This window comes from Telopea speciosissima, chromosome 6 (assembly GCF_018873765.1).
Source record: "Telopea speciosissima isolate NSW1024214 ecotype Mountain lineage chromosome 6, Tspe_v1, whole genome shotgun sequence".
Taxonomy (NCBI): Eukaryota; Viridiplantae; Streptophyta; class Magnoliopsida; order Proteales; family Proteaceae; genus Telopea; species Telopea speciosissima.
This window is the reverse complement of record NC_057921.1, coordinates 8,022,952-8,039,756: the sequence shown is the minus strand read 5'-3', so window position 1 is coordinate 8,039,756 and position 16,805 is coordinate 8,022,952. Positions and strand designations below refer to the sequence as shown.

General features: G+C 40.1%; 1 protein-coding gene across 2 annotated transcripts in view; it reads right to left on the bottom strand.

Annotated features, from left to right (window-relative positions):
- Positions 1 to 16,805, bottom strand: part of LOC122664622 (D-xylose-proton symporter-like 2) — a 114,404-nt gene that overhangs the window by 25,664 nt on the left and 71,935 nt on the right. For both annotated transcript variants that reach the window (XM_043860523.1, XM_043860522.1), the window contains 4 exons: positions 11,579 to 11,680; positions 10,932 to 11,300; positions 10,801 to 10,848; positions 6,419 to 6,481 (listed from right to left, as the gene is read on the bottom strand). In XM_043860523.1, the coding sequence (XP_043716458.1) occupies positions 6,419 to 6,481; positions 10,801 to 10,848; positions 10,932 to 11,300; positions 11,579 to 11,680 (582 nt within the window). The remainder of the gene's footprint in view (positions 1 to 6,418; positions 6,482 to 10,800; positions 10,849 to 10,931; positions 11,301 to 11,578; positions 11,681 to 16,805) is intronic.

Here is a 16,805-nt window from a genome sequence, read left to right as displayed (position 1 = left end):
TCGGCCGGCAGGAGAAGGCCAATGCAGGAATCGATGGAGACTTGGACTCTTGTAGACTTGGAGTTGTTCCTTCACCACAGGTTTTTTTTCCCAAACCCAAATAACGAAGATGAAAAGTCGAGGGTTTTCAGTTTTGGACTTTAGTTGAAAAAGAAGAAGAAAACCCTTGATAACATGTATCTCAGTGTAGATAATACATACACCAGCCAATGAAAAGTTAGCAAATAGAATAAAACAATAAAAATAAATAAATGGGGTTTTTATAGTATTGATCCAATGTATCTCAGTGCAGATACTCCATATACACTTTCCAATAATAAGTTACGAAATAGAATAAAAAAGTAAATACATAAAATAAATTTAACAACAAAAAGCGACCGCCTTGGTCACAAGGTATCCTAAGGCGTCGCCTTGGAAGAGACGTATTGGTCAGTATCGTATCAATACCGACCGATACCGATACGTATCGATACCGACCGTTACTGATACGTATCGACCGATATGATACAGACTGATACTTTAAACCATGGGTACAGTAACCTAAGGTTGACCTCCTGTCATTTGGGCAGCTAGCCCAATCAGCATCATTATATGCTTCTACCCGAATATGATTGTGAGGAGAGTATAAAATGCACTTTCTAGGAGAAGACTTCAAGTATCTCAAAATTCTATAGACAGCCTCCAAATGTGAAGAGTGAGGATCTAATGTAGTCCTAGATAGGTAGGAGACGTACTAGGAGCCGAACAACCAGGACCTGTTGAGCTGCTGGTTCGATGGGGGTAGAATTGAGGTTTTAGGTCGTTCCTTGTAGTCTCTGTATTCTCTATTCCTGTCTTCACTGTAAACGTTGTACCTTTCTCTGTCTTCTCTGTATTCCCTATAACTGTCCTTGACTTCCTTGTGATTGTCTTTGGGATCTCTGGATCGATCTCTGTGATCCCTGGATTTGTCTCTATGATTACCATCTCTGCCCTGGGTTCTTTGCACCTCCAAATTGACTTGATACCTATCCTCTTCTAGGGATTGTTGTTGTCCCTAATAAGGGTATTCCTCTGTTCTTCTCATCGTAACATTGTATCATTAAAAATCTTCTACTCAGCCTACATAGCTTTCTGATCAACAGATAACTTTTGGAGCATCTCCATTATGGTAGCCATGGGATCGGGTGGGGGTGGCAGTACTGTATCAGCACTGGATTGCCATGTTCATCCATGGCTTTGATACCACTTAATGTAGAGGACTTCATGTTGAGCTGCTGGTTCGATGAGGGGCAGAATTAAGGTTTTAGGTCAATTTTAGGGTTAGGGTTAAGGTAATAGGGATATCTCTTATATGGTAAAGCTAGGCAGGTGTAGGGGAGTCTAACGGACTAGGTTTTATGAGTTTTGAATGGGTAGAAGTAGGTTAGATGGATTTGGGCAGCAACTCGGGTTAGGGTTTATAATAACAGGAAATCAGGTGGTTAAATGGACTTAATATTTAGGTTGAGTGTGAGCAGGGTAGAGGGGAATATATGCTGAAAGTTACAACTAAATCAGATGGTTAAACCTGGAGTTATGGAGGTTTCCTAGTAGAGATAGGAGAGGGGTAAAAGTGTAATTTCAGACAATCGACAGGGTGGATGTTTCTGAAATGTGAATCGAGTCTCTGTTAGGGTTAGAGGAAGATTTTATCAAATATTTAGCAGGTTCTAACAGTTAGATTTGGTTGGGCAGAATTCTCACGAAAATCACCTTGCATGTGACCTTCTAGAAGGGAAGAAGAATAGTTGCAGGTTTTAGGGTTCTAATGGATCTATGGTTTTAATGGTGGATGAGGAAGGTTAAGTGGCAATGGGGATCGCAGGGGCTAGGTTTAGAGGATTAGGAGAAGAAGGGGAATGGTTGATAATATCAAACACTTACTTGGAGTTGTAGGTCTTCAATGGCAGTAGCTTGAAGACAAATAACAGATCCTCCCAGTCTACAAGACGCAAGGAGTCAACTGGAGATCCACCAGTCCCTTCACATTGAGATGATTCACAAGGCAACACTCAACAGAGTAGAGCAACAGCAACAATGGCAGCAAGCAAGAGTTTTTTTATTAATCAAATTCATATTCAATACTTGGCCCCCTTACAACCTTATAGAAAAGACTCAAATTAGACTCCTACACTAAAAAGGAAAGGCCTAACCCAATCCTTATCCTATTAGGTAACTTAAACTGACTAGGAAACTGAAATAGACTCAAAATAGAGTCCCAATCCAGCCCAACTAAACAATTAAAAGACAAACTACTAAAATCTCTTAAATTGAACCACTGGTTCAAACCAACTTTGGACCAGTTCAATTTAAAACATTAAAAACATGAAAATAAAACTAAGTATAGGACTAAAACATCTAATCCCGTATGCAACCTAATTACCCATATTTTAGGCCCATAAAAGTGGCCTATTATATAGAAAACCTATAGGATCAAAGGGCCAACATGGATATAACCCAACCCTAGACTTATTCCTGATAAAATACGCCCATTTTGGTGATGAATCTGCATCAGGATCATGCATGTATTGACTTACCAAGCTTACGGGAAAGGCTATATCTGGTCGGGTGTGAGATAAGTATAGGGAGTACTTCATTCAAGTAGCAGCATCAACTCAAGCACATCAACTATCAACAATTTCAGTAGATAATAATCTTTGTGTCGAATCCAATCAGCAACAAGCAAAATATGCCGTAGTGAACACGAACCACAATCCACAATATTATAGTAGCAACAACAATATTAAAAGCACTTCTCAAAGAAGGTTGGAAGTAGTAAGTAGTCATCTACTCAAAGAGAGATAAAAGTGTAGCATCTAAAGGCTGCATCATAAGCTGCAGCCTGCAGGTAGTAGGTAGTAATCTTTCCAAAGAAAGATAAAAGTGCAGCTCCAATAGCTACACACAAGCTCTGCTCAAAGAATACAGGTAGTAAATAGTATTCTGCTCAAACAAAACCAGATATAGAACCCTAAACTCCAATGATAAATAGGCAATATAGGTTACTGCAGACCAAACAGCACAGGTTGTTGTAGATCAGATAAACAGTATAGGTTACTGTGGACCAAATAGGTAGTATAGGTTACTCCAAACCAGATAGGCAGTATAGGTTACTGCAGACTAGACAACATCAAGCTGTTGTAGACCAAGTAAATATGAATTGTTGCTGAATACCATCTTCACAGATAAAATTGTTGCCAAGGACACAAACCAATAAATAGTAAGAATAATCTTCAATTGATGAGTAATGACACGGATAGTTAAATCTTTAATTGATGACTTGAGATAGATAAGAATAATAATCTTCAATCTCCCCCTCACGTGTAGCATTACACGTGGACAAATAATGACCACCAATAATCAGCATCTCAAAGGATGAATATCATAAATAATCAAGAGTACCACAATAATAAGATCCCAATAATCTCCAATTCATCCCTTCATGGTAGAAATAATCTCTATGCAAGTAGATAAGAATCGCCAATCTAGTAGATAATAACTTCAACCTCCCCTTCTCGTGTAGCATTACACGTGGACGAATAGTGCAGAGGATGCAATACAATCATATAGCAAAAATAATCAACATCGCAAAGGATGGGCAGCACAATATATCCCATAATCAAGGGCAGTTGCAAATAATCTCCAAAAAAAAATCTCCAATCTCCCCTCATGGTAGAATATAATCTCCATTCAAGCACCAATTTTCAAAAAACAATGCAAATACCAAACCGATGAGATCTGAAGCCCACCAAAGAAATAATTTGCAAATGTTCAAGTCCAATGGTAATTCTGTAAATAATTAATGCAATCCCCAATGAATGCGGAAACCGGATCAAAATACCAATTGGGTTCGGTGTGGACCCACTCAAGTACACAATAGGCACTAGCAAGGGTTAATGGCAGAGCTGTAATCATCTCAATGTATAATTAGATGAAATCCAAGTAAAGCACAAGCAGGGCCAAGGGTAAACTTGTAATTGAAAGTAAAATAAGGATAAAGAGGAATAATAAAGCAAGGGGAGGAGTAAAGTAGGAAAAACCAATGTGGATGGGCATTAATGGAGGGGAATTATTGGAATCAGAAAATAAAACAAGGCAAAACCAAGATTAACAAGAAGTAATGTGATACCTAGAAAATAGGCTAAAGTAACGTGCTATGAGTATTGTCAAAGCCCGGGGGGGGGGGGGGGAGGGGTATTTATGGGATAAAGATAAAAGACAATCACGTTATCTTCAATCTTCCATTGAGAACCAGAGACGGAACCAGAAGTCTCGTTGATTTGGACCTGTAACAACCAGCGGAAACCATGGAGAGTGGAGGTAATAAAATCATGTTCCAAGGGGCACCGGCAGCAGCAATAAAACCAGCAAATAAGACAGCAGATTTGTTCCATGAACGAAACCCTTAGAAGCAAATCGAATCAGAGTAGAGAAACTACAACCGTCTCCTTCAAGATATAAGCAGGGTTGTTAACCAAAAACAGAAAAGTCACTCGACAGGAGACATCCAAATTCCCGGGAAACCAGCAGCAGCACCAGATAAGAAAACAGAAAATAAATCTTGTGCTGTCGGAAGAATAAAACCCATGACAGGGGTTTCAGCCACCAAAGCACACCAGCAATCAGTTAAAGAAAATCCTTAGACTTGCAGAGACTTTCCCTATTCTTATTAGGAGATTTTTTTTTTCTTCTTTTTTTTCTTCTTCATGGCTCTGATACCATGTAACAAAATTTAATACTAAGCAGAATCTGAAGAAGAAGAGAAGAGATGAGGCAGAAAGGGGGACTGACTAGAGAAGAAGAGTCAATGCTAGCAGTCCCCCCCCCCCCCACCAATGTCTTTATTTATACTCATAAGATTACATAACTCTAGACTCCTATTTGTAGTAGGAATCAGAGAAGAAGTCTAAATACAACTAGACTAAAATAGAAACTAAAGTAAGGACTCACAACTACACCACGATATAATGTAGTCCTAGATTTGAATAATCAAACTAGGCCAAACCAGGATCTTTTCATCAAAGGATAGTTCAGATTAGGGAAAATCTTGATAACAGAATCAGATGGTTAGAATGATCCCAAATTCCATATGAGGCTGCCAAATAGGGACTGGAACAATTGCTGAAAAGCTGAAATTGATCCAATGGCTAGATCAGCTAATATAGGGGAATCCTAGTACAACTAGGAAAAGAGCAAAACAGTAATTTAACTAGGAAATTCAGAGATCAGAAATTAATATCATATTCAGTAATCGAATTAAAATTTTATCTATAAGAATCAGCAATAACAGATCAGCAGAATAGGTATATTGGTAGTGCCCTTAGAAGAACAATATAACAATAAGGGCAGAATTGGAAATTCACAGAAGGAACAGATCCGCATGTCAAAATTGCACCAAACTGAAATTGAGTTCATGAATTAGGTTCAAGAACATTAGGTCAAAACTTGAGATGATTCTAACGGTTAGACTTGGCTGTGCAGAATTCTAGCGAAAATCACCTTGCATGTGACCTTCTAAAAGGGAAGAAGAATAGTTGCAGGTTCTAGGGTTCTAATGGATCTATGGTATTAATGGTGGATGAGGAAGGTAGGTTGGACAGGGTGTAGATTGCACTAGGGTTTAGAGGACCGATTGGAGATAGGTAGGCTTAGGTTGGAGGATTAGAAGAAGAAGGATGTTTGCTGTAACAGTAAACTACCTACTTGAAAAGTAGATCTTCAATAGTAGCAGTAGCTTGAAGAAGGTAGGGTCTCCTGATCTATAAGATGCAAGGAAAGATCAATCATAACAAATTCAGGGACTTAAAAAACGTACAAAATTAGCAAAAAGTTGAATTTTCCAAAAGTAGTAAATTAACAAAGGTTTGACCTCATGTGCCTCATATACAATACTTTGGTACACCATAATACTCATATGCAACACCTTGGTACACCTGCATATCCATGAGAACTAGTGTGTTGAGGGGGGGTGCACCATAGCTTTGAGTCAGACATGCTGCCACATCATCTACTGTCCTCTCAGCCTCTGGCTTTCCTCCTATCTTCTATCATTTTATGAATAAAAACTTTTTCAGTCATACAAAAACATGCATGCCCACAAACAAAGAGTGGGCAGGAATGATTCCAAATCCATTTCATAATTTGCTTGATACTATAATAGTAATAGATTAGGAAATAAGGAAAACGCAAACATGCAAGAATAAAAATGAATAGGCCAATTAATGCCAAACATGAAAGCCTTTCTCATCAATACTGCATGAAAACAATAACATATTTGAGAACTAGAAATAACCAGGAGCTTCATAAAAATCTATCACCTGTGTGTTAAATATTTTGTACATCAAGGGAGTAAAACATATTCTCTTCAGGAGAACTTTCATCAGAAAGGGAAAACTACCTTTAGCACACCAAGAAGAACAGACACCCGGGTAGCATCAGATGCTGCAGAAAAGCCTGCACTCTGGTGAAACAATAACTAAGTAAGAAAGAAGCAGATGCCAATAGTTGCGATAGTATATGAATTTGCAAATCAATACCCATCAGGATATAAATTTATGCTCTTAAAAATGGTTATTAAAAAACTATAATTAATGTTTTTTTGAGAAATGTCAAATGTTCCTCAAGAATGGTTGAAGCGACCGAACGTGCAACAGATACAGCAACTCTATCCCCAGGATTCAACTACTCTCTGGCTCAATTTTCTCAAGCCTCTATACAATAATACATACCAGTCAGAGTCAGGGAACACTTATAATTATCACCTAGATGCCCAGGAAACTATGGCAGAAGCTTGGAAGAAGTTTAATTAAAACTATAAAAAAGTAACAGAATTGAAGCATTATTATTTTGATTGTCATTATTATTATTATATTCTTGTTGTTGGAGAGTATGAACAAGATTTCTTAAATGTAAATCCTTATAATGTTCAAAAAACAAAACGAAGAAGAAGACTGAGCATTTAAGAACAGCAACTGTATTCTCTCTCCATACCATTGTCCTCTCAGTCCGTTCACTTGAGCTAGCCTTGCCCTTGACGCCTATAGACTAAGGCTGGATAAACTGAGTTTTCAGTTCTCATAAGAAATGCAGCTGCAGTGGATAGAGAAGCGATCTGGTAAAGTTTAACTACACTTATGTGAAAGAGAATCAAAAAGACCTTACTTATGAGTATTTCCCCCTGATGAGGACCTTTGACTCCCAAGGAAGCTCATTGTAGGGAAGTCTTAATGTTGATGTATACATTGGCACTGCCTGTTACACCCGCCGTGCCCAAACCAGGTCTAATTTGAACTTTGCATGTAGGCTCAATAATTGTGTACATCGGAGACCTATGGGCTATATCAGGCAAGCCGACACATACAAGCATCGACCAGGCAATGGGAGAACCTGTTGAGGATAGGTTTATTGATAAGGAGACAGGAAGGTTTGTTGACTATCCCCCATGCACGTGCAAGTGATGTGAAGAGAGCCGGATAGAGTACCCAAATCCACTTCTGGAAGACTGGTGGTTAAGTAGCTAACCATGAATCATTTAACTTGACGATGCATGGTAGCATAGTGTCATTGATGTACATGAATTCCCCTTGAAAACCCCTTGTGATTGAGCATGGACAGGAGCCCTTTAGACCTTAAAAATATTGTAATGCAGCCTGAGGTCGATCAGTAGGATCAACCGGTGGTGCTGAAAATTTGATTATTCCTTTGTGGGTCCCATCGGGCTCCAAAGTGGACCAAACCCTATGTGTCCCCATGAAGTGTGAAGTGTAACCATGATCATCACGCCCCTTGTGATGCCATTTTGGTGGACCCACACAACTCAAAAAGGGATTTAAAGTGATTTGAAAGTGAGGAATAAACCCCCCAGCCAAAAAGGTCTTAGTGAAGCTTGTGTCTATAAATAGACATGAGTTTCTAACTCATTTCCACTTCTCACAACACCAACCGTAAAAGAGAGAAGGAGAAGAGAAAAGAAGAAGAAGAAGGGAAGAGGAGTGAAGCTTGGAACTACCCCTTGTTTCCCATCTCCCCAAGGTGGGTCACTCCACCCTCTCTCCCTCATTTTCTCCATTTTATAGGTTAGAGACCTAAGATATGGGATTCCAAACTGTTGAGTAAGAAATCAAATGCCACTTGTGTAGCTAACCTATTGGATCATTTCCATGGTGTATTGAACTCCATTCCACACCCCAAATACCACCCCACCTAAACCGTAGCACCCAATTAGGAGATTTGACCTAAACCTAGGGTTTCTATGTTAGGAATCATGGTAGGACCGTCTCTCCATGAATTGGAGGTGATAGATGGGGGCATTATGCTCAAACAAGTGTGGGGATGATGTCTTATAAGCCCCAAGGGGTACACTTGAACTTAGGCAAAGGATGGGCCAAACCCCAGCTGAAAGCCTGAAACACAGCGATTGGGGCCTATTCAGCCGATTAGGATGTTCATCCACACGATCAACCGGTGGCCATTGTGAGTCCTCTATAGGCATGACCAGTCGATCAGTGTAATCAACCGCAGGATCATCCGGTGCAACTATTTTGAGGATTTCTCCGGTCATGTTCAGGGAATCTTTTTGTACACATTCATTAATCAACTTTTCACCTATGCAATAGGTTATAAACAAGACTATGGTGAAGTCTAATCAAATGCTTGGGTAATTCGAATCATCTATTTCACTGACGGTGAGTGGGTTGGATCCTTGATTTAATTTATGGAGTGTTTTAACCTAAACCTTGCGTATGTATACTCATGCATGTTTAATGATGTATGATTATGCATGTCTTGTTTATTACGTACAAAACTTCACTATGCTTGCTAGAGTAGGTATAAAATGCTTATCATGCTTGCCGTGATTTACATGTCTTGTCTTGATGTTACAACTACTTTAAATGTTTGAATTATGTACGTTATGATGCTTGAGATGATTGTGTGGGAAATGTGATCCGAGTGCCGAGCCGGACTAGAGATTTTCATATGGCAATTAGGTCATATGCATTTAGACTAGGTTTTGGAAACGGTTTATAGTGTGGCCGACGGGAAATCCGGTGCCATAGTCGCCGTACTCACTGCTTTGATTTATATAATTGCTGCATTAGAGATAATTGTTGCATTAGTGGAAACGAGTTGCAGCGTGGCCGAGGGAATTCCGGTGCCATATTTTTCATACTCATAGTATGTGTGTGTTTATACTAGAGGAGACGGGAGGATAGTGTGGCCGATGGGAATTCCAATACTATGATCTCGACCTCTGGTATATGCATACGCATGCACCACTGTTTATGTAGATGTATGCTGGTTAGGATGAAACATGACCCAGTACTACGACCCCTTGCCGACAAGGGGTTGGCTATCGGACAACCCATGGGGTAGGCTTGATGTGATTTTCCGAGATACTCCATTTGTGGTACGATGAGATTACTTTTGGAAGCGGACTGAGTTCAGGTACCCAACCGGATTCTCAGGACCGAACGCCAGGGCGGGATTGTTGGGGCTCGCTGGGAGACCTAGGACATAGTCGGGGACTAGTAGGCTTCCGTTCGCAACTAGGGTTTGATATCGGCTAGTGACCGCTGTGCGCATTCCGAGACCGGGGATACTACCTAATGCATTGCAGTAGTACTTCACCCTAGGCTTAGAATTGTTGTTTAGGTGTAAATTAAAATGAACTCATTCACGCATTCATGTGTATGTGCATTTCATAAACTATGTGTGTGTGCTTGCATGTTCTGACCCCTCATTGGGCTTAGTGAAGCTCATACCGCGTGGTTCCTCCTTTTAGATTTTGATGTAGGTATACCCGTGCTGGCTAGCACAGATGTTGTTCCTTCTACTATAGATTCTAACGAGGATTGGTGGGCACCAGAAACTGAGGGACATGAAGTTGGTTGCGTATGTGACGACTGTGCCTATGAGGCACACTGATTGAGGATTTTGATCCACCATTATTTTGATACATTGATGTAAATTAATTCCTTTTGTTACATTGATGTGTATTTTTAAGTTACAATACTTAAGTCTTGATGAAACTTTGGATGTAAACACTGGATAATGAATACACAGTTACATTATATGATATGACATGGTAGATTCCAAATTTCCGATTTTACAGTTATATTCTATCTTCCACTGCTCTGATTATGATTATGTGATTGTGGACTGTGAGGGCTAGCTACTGCATTCGTGATCCTGGTGATTAGATAGGGTGTGCGCATACATCCAAGTCACACTACCCTAGTCTTAGGGAGTGGGGTGTGACACTGCCCTTCCCTAACAGTTCAAGCTTTTAGGTGAAACGATTGCATTCATGGTATCGGCAAAGGGAGGTCGAGTGCTCGACTCCTAGGAAGTGCAAAAATCTGTATAACATCTACAATGCACACAGACCTTGCAACCCCGATTTGAAGTTCAGGATAATGATTGACATGTAAATGTAGTTCAAGTTCACAAATTCATGAATGATTTTGCATGCATCACAGATTTGCTAGATCAAATCGCATGTGGGTTACCTCATGCTCGAGAGAAGAACACTGTAAAAATTTATATGTCCAATAATTGTCATAGTCCATGGCTCCATGCATGGATTTAAAAAGTATACCAAACTTCAGTTTCTTTTACTCATTAAGATGAAAAACAAAAATCAATGATCAGTAACAATAAAAGGCTAGAGAACCTTTTCTTTCCTTTTTATTTTTTTTAATAAATATTATGCATTTCAAATCTTTTAAATTACAATTTGAAACCAAAATTGAGAAACTTTATCAAAGCCAATCATTGTACCTGAAGAATGGTTGCAGCATAGTACAGTACACTTGGTTGGCCCGTGATCTGCCATGCAAGGAAGTGACATAAGGAGAAACAGTGAATATGTCATTATCGCATAGTTAGAGAACCAACGATAATGATGGTACCTGCTGAAAAAGGACTAGTCCTGCACCAATGATAAGGGCCTTCAAGCATTTCCCTTGGAAAATCTCCCCCAGTGTAGCTTCTTTTTCTGGTTCACCATAGGAAAGCTCAGTCAGAATCTCATCTACTTGTTCTGGAGCTGAATCACCAATGGATGAACCCCTCAACCGGCACAAACAAAGAATTGCATTTTCTCTTAAATCCTGCATATTTCCTTTCCCCTGTATTGCGCGTAACAGAAGCCATCGAGGTGATGATGGTAGCCACCACATTCCGATTCCCATAATGAGTGATAGAGGGATGCTAGTTCCATACATGTAGCGCCATCCTGCTAGTATATCAATTTCAAGACTGCCAATTCCATAACCTAACTGCATAAAAAATCCAGCACTAAGTATTTGCAGAAGTTTGATTTGGTCCTGGGACCTAAAATAGTTCACATAAATCATCGTATAAGGAACTGGATATAGGATCATGCTAAACAACAGGAAAATAACACAAGAAAATGTTTTGAGTTTTTTAAATCTTATCAAGGACTGCATTTTGCCAAACATTTCTTTCTAACACAGAGTTGGGCATTTAAACCAACCCCTCCCCCCCACCCAAAAAAAAGAAGTTGGGAAGTTATCAGTAATTCTGGAGCACTTACAAGCATTCCAATAACAATGAAGAACTCTTTCAAGGAAATCAGTTGACCTCGTATTTGAGTCGGAGCAGTCTCAGCAATGTACATTGGAGCAGCATGCATTGCCTACAAAGATCAAATATTTGAAAATTATGCATCTTATCCACTAAAAGGAGAAACAATACCCAAGAGCATGACTTTCTTAAGCAAGAATTAAGACATAGTACAGCTAAGATCAATGAGTTCTGCTTCTTTCTTGGTTGTTGAACAAGTCTAGTATTGCTTGGTTCTACAAAAGATGAAAAAGATGAGACAAATAGAAATGCCAAGATTTTAAGTACTATTTCTTTGTAGACATATTGTCAAATTTCCTCCCTCCATCCCCTGCTTTGCCACTATAATCTTCTCCAAAAATAACAGTTCGCTAATACAACCTCCTAGTACTTCCTAGCTTCTTTCCATTAAAATATGTAAGATGATCACCACAAGTTAAACGGTAATGTTGGAATATGGATATTATTGTAATATGGGTCGACCCATGATATATGATTGACCCATGGGGTAGTTTATGTTCTAGTTGTTTTTCCCTATTTGGGGTATTATTGTAATTCTCATATTCTGGAATTTTCTCCAGAACTATTATAAATAAAATCGTGGAGGGCTATCACATTGATAAGCCATTCCATTCAATTGTTTCTTCATGGTATCAGAGCTGTCTATCAATACCTGAGAAGTAATTCCCTAAATTCAAATCGATCTCCCTCCTTCTCCCATCTCTGCCTTCTTCAAGATCGATCTCTCTTAGATCGATTAACCTAGCCTTCTTAAAACCCTAAACCTACCTCTACAAACCGAGACTCTCTTCTCCTAAGGTCTCTTCTCTCCCATGGGGGCGGTACTTGGAGGTGATCTAATATGATTTAGTACCTGCCCTAGCCTTTGCCTCCTTTTTTCTTTCCACTTTTTTATGATCTCCATACAAATCGAGATCAGTTTTTTGAAGATTGAAGACCTGCAGCATCAGTTTTTTGAAGATTGAACATCTGCAGGATTTTTTTGAAGATTGAAGATCTGCCGAATCAGTTTTTTTGAAGATTGAACATCTGCAGATTTTTTTTGGACTCGATATTCATCAGTCACAACAGTTCTGATTTTTTGGGTTCTCGGCACTCCAGGTCTCTTCTGGTCTTCATCTTAATTTTTTCCATCAGATTTCTGCACTCTAAGATCGAAACCACAAGGGATCAGGTCTTCTTCAACAGCACCGAGACTATTTTTTTGCAAGATTTCATATCTGCAATTTTTCTGGAACATCATCTCTGAATTTTTTGGACTCTTACTTGTTGATCGATAGCCTCATCAGTATGCCTGATTCAGAGGAATCTACTGTGGTATCCACTGGCCCATCTGCCACACAAGGGAATCATCATGATTATCCCTCCTTTCCTATCAGCCCTGTGAAGCTCGATGGTACAAATTATTTACTCTGGTCTACATCAGTGTTTCTCTCCATTGATTCAAGGGGCTATAAGGGCCATACATATGGGACTACAGTTAAGCCACGTGATGCTGGTCCATTACAAGATAAATGGAGTTCCAATAACTCCCTGGTTATGTCCTTTCTTCTCAGTGCTATGACTCCATCCATTGCCCATGGCTATGTACTGCTTGATACAGCCGCCAAAATCTGGAAGGCTTCTAGAGATACATATTCCCAGGTAGGGAATGATGCACAAGTTTATGATATTCAAAGAAAACTCCATGCAACTAAACAGGGTGAACTTACTTTGTCACAATATTACTCTGAACTCTGGAGTCTATGGCAAGAGCTTGATTACTATGACAATTTTCAACTTGATTGTCCTTTTGATATTACCAAATTTCAGCAAAGCGAGGATAAATTCAGAGTTTATACTTTTTTCACTGGACTTAATGTGGAGTATGATCGGCTTCGGTCTCAAGTTTTGAATCGTTCCCCTTTTCCCAATTTGGAGCAAGCCTACTCTATGATACAGTTGGAGGATACTCGTCGTTCCACTATGTTACCACCCGCACAGCCAGAGAGATCAGCTTTAACAACTTCGGGGGGTGGTTCTTCTAATACTGGTACACGTTCCTCGTCTGAGAAGGAACCTCTTAAATGTACTCATTGTGGAAAAGAACGACATACTGTGGATTTTTGCTTGAAATTGCATGGTCAGCCCTCTGATTCTTCTGATGGTCGTGGTGGTGGCCGTGGTCGTGGTCATGGTAATCATGGAGGTGCACAGGCCAACCTTTCTGAAGCTATTGAAACAGCCCCTAATGCCACTCTTTCTGTAAAGGAAGTTGCTATATTTTGTCGTATGATGACCAACCTTGGGTCTCTCACTTCTCCATCTACATCTGCCTCTACCTCGACTGTGGTTCCCTCTTCTGAATCCAACCTTGTTTTCTCCCAACCAGGTATTTCTTTGGGAAAATATCATCTCCCTCCCCTCTAAGTTTGCCTAATATCAATCCAGTACCCAAGTTTTGAAAAATATCTATCCCCTCCCCTACTTTATATAAACATTATATCAACCGTACCCTGAATGTTAAAAAACGCCATTAAGTGACGACGTGGCATGTCCAATTTTTTTAAAACCCCAAATTGCCCTTAATAAAGTTTAATTCCAATTTAGCCCTCTTCAATCCCAAAACCCCTTTTTCGTTTCTTCAGCTTTTTCTTATTCTTCTTCCTCACCGCCCCTGCAACATCTTCTTTCCTCTTCTTCTTTTGCCAGCACCACCATCATAGCCACCACTGCTGCCGCCGCCGATCCTCTTCCACCACCAGCACCACCGCTGCTGTTAATATTTCTAGGATCAAGAGACCTGCACCTGAATGCCCCACGAGCCCTCCTGGTCATCAGTCTTCTAGCAAATTAGCAATAATGCAATTAGATCTTTTAATTGGCCACAATAGCAAGGACAAGTTCGTTGATTTTGGTGGTTCGTTCCAATTCTTAATAAATCTTCTCCATTTCGTCTTCTTTTGATTTCTATCTTTAGAAATTTTGGTTCTTTTCAGGTGAATATCGTCTCGATCTCACCGTTAGTTATGGAGCGGTGCCAGTAATTGTCCCTAGGGTCGCCGTAGTTCATACCTACTGGGCATCATTAAGCCAATCCATGGGGTTCTTGAGAAGGTTTTCAACCGATTTGATGCTAGTGGTGACGGAAAGATCTCTTCCACTGAACTTGGCAATGTTCTCAATGCCCTTGGCCCTAAGACTTCACCAGAAGAGATCAAACGGATGATGGCCAAGATTGATACTGATGGTGATGGCTTCATCGATCTCCAAGAGTTCGCTGATTTTCACTGCGGAGGTAAGAACGGAGAGGCGAGCACCGCCGGTGGAATGAAGGAATTGAAAGATGCTTTTAATATTTACGATCAGGACAAGAACGGATTGATATCGGTTACAGAGCTTCACAAGGTGTTGAAGAATTTGGGGGAGAAGTGATCCCTCCAGGACTGCTCCAAGATGATTAGCTCCGTTGATGCCGATGGTGATGGCAACGTTAACTTTGAGGATTTCAAGAAGATGATGACTAACGGCAGAGCTTCCGCTCATTAGAACTGAATCTGTGAATCCTGACTTCTCCTTAACTACTTCAACAATGGAACGAAGATATGAATCGACACCATAGATGCTTAATTCTACTTTAGTTTGTTCTAATGTGAATACACCTCCGATTGTAAGGTTTCAATTTTTGTGACTAAATTCGTCCCTTTAGAAAAAAATTAACTCAGAGGCAAAACTTTAGAATTAGAATTAGGCTTTCACTTTTATTAAATGTTACTGCTACTACCTGCGAAAAAAAAGTCCATGGGGTTCTACTTTATGAAGGCGAAGACATCAACCCTTCACTCTACGATGCAGAGGCGGTAAGGTAAGTTTGTATTTATTTATTTTTGTTGATTTCTAATCTTCTGCCTCTTTCAATCCTTGTTTTTTTATTTTCTTTGTTTCTAACCTTCTGTCTTTTCTTGTTGCAGAGACGAGATGGGTGGTGGCCAGTGGACATGGGGGTGCAGGGGAAGGGCCGAAGGGGTGGGGAGGTGGTAGTTGCAGAGGCGGTAAAGCATGGGTAGGGGAGTAGGGTGCGGTTACAGGGACAGGGGCGGGTGGGCATGGGGTGTAGTGGCAAGGTGGCGGTTGGGCATGGGTGTGCAGCGGCAGGGTGGCGTGTGGGCATGGGAGTGTAGTGGAAGGGGTGGGGTGGTGGTTTGCAGAGGTGGTCAAAACCTGCCCTTTTGGAACTGGTAGGGGTGGGATTTTTTTGTTTTTTTTACATCTCTCTCGATTTCCCTGTTGCAACTCCAATTAAAAGAAGGGGATTGAGGTTAGAGACGAGGGTAATATCGTCTTTTAATATGTTGTTTCAACAGAGTTAGTCACCTAGGGTACGGTTGATATAATCTTTATACAGTAGGGGAGGGGGTAGATATATTTCAAAACTTGGGTACTGGATTGATATTAGGCAAACTTAGAGGGGAGGGGGATGATATTTTCCCATTTTTTTGCTGGTCAGTGTGCTTCGGCATTATCTCATCCTTGGATAATCGATTCTAGAGCCACTGATCACATGACTGGTACATCAAATTTATTTTTTTGTTATTCTCCTTCAGGCAAAGATAAAATCAAAATAGCCGATGGTTTTCTTTCTTCTATATCAGGGAAGGGAGCTGTCCATTGTTCTCATCCTTTATCTTTGTCCTCTGTCTTGCATGTCCCTAAGTTAACTTCCAATTTGCTTTCTATCAATAGTTTAACATCTGATCTCAATTGTAAAGCTGTTTTTTATCCTTCTCATTGTGTCTTTCAGGACTTGGGGACCGGGAGAATGATTGGAGCTGGTAAAATGCGTGGTGGACTTTATTTGCTCGACGATGATCTTATCTCTAGTACTGCTGCTGCCAAGTCTGGACAGGCTCTTACTGCTACTTCCGTTGACCTTCATCTATCTGAATTACATCGTTGGCATCGTCGATTGGGACATCCACCTTTAGGAACATTAGCTAAGATTTTTCCTGGTTTATTTCAGCATTGTAATCCTCAAACTTTATTATGTGAGGCCTATGTTTTTGCAAAACAAACTCGTTCTATTTATTCTAGTTCAAATAAAAGATGTTCCAATCCTTTTTCTATGATTCATTCTAATGTTTGGGGTCCCTCACGCACATCTTCTATTTCTGGTTTTAAATGGTTTGTCACATTTATTG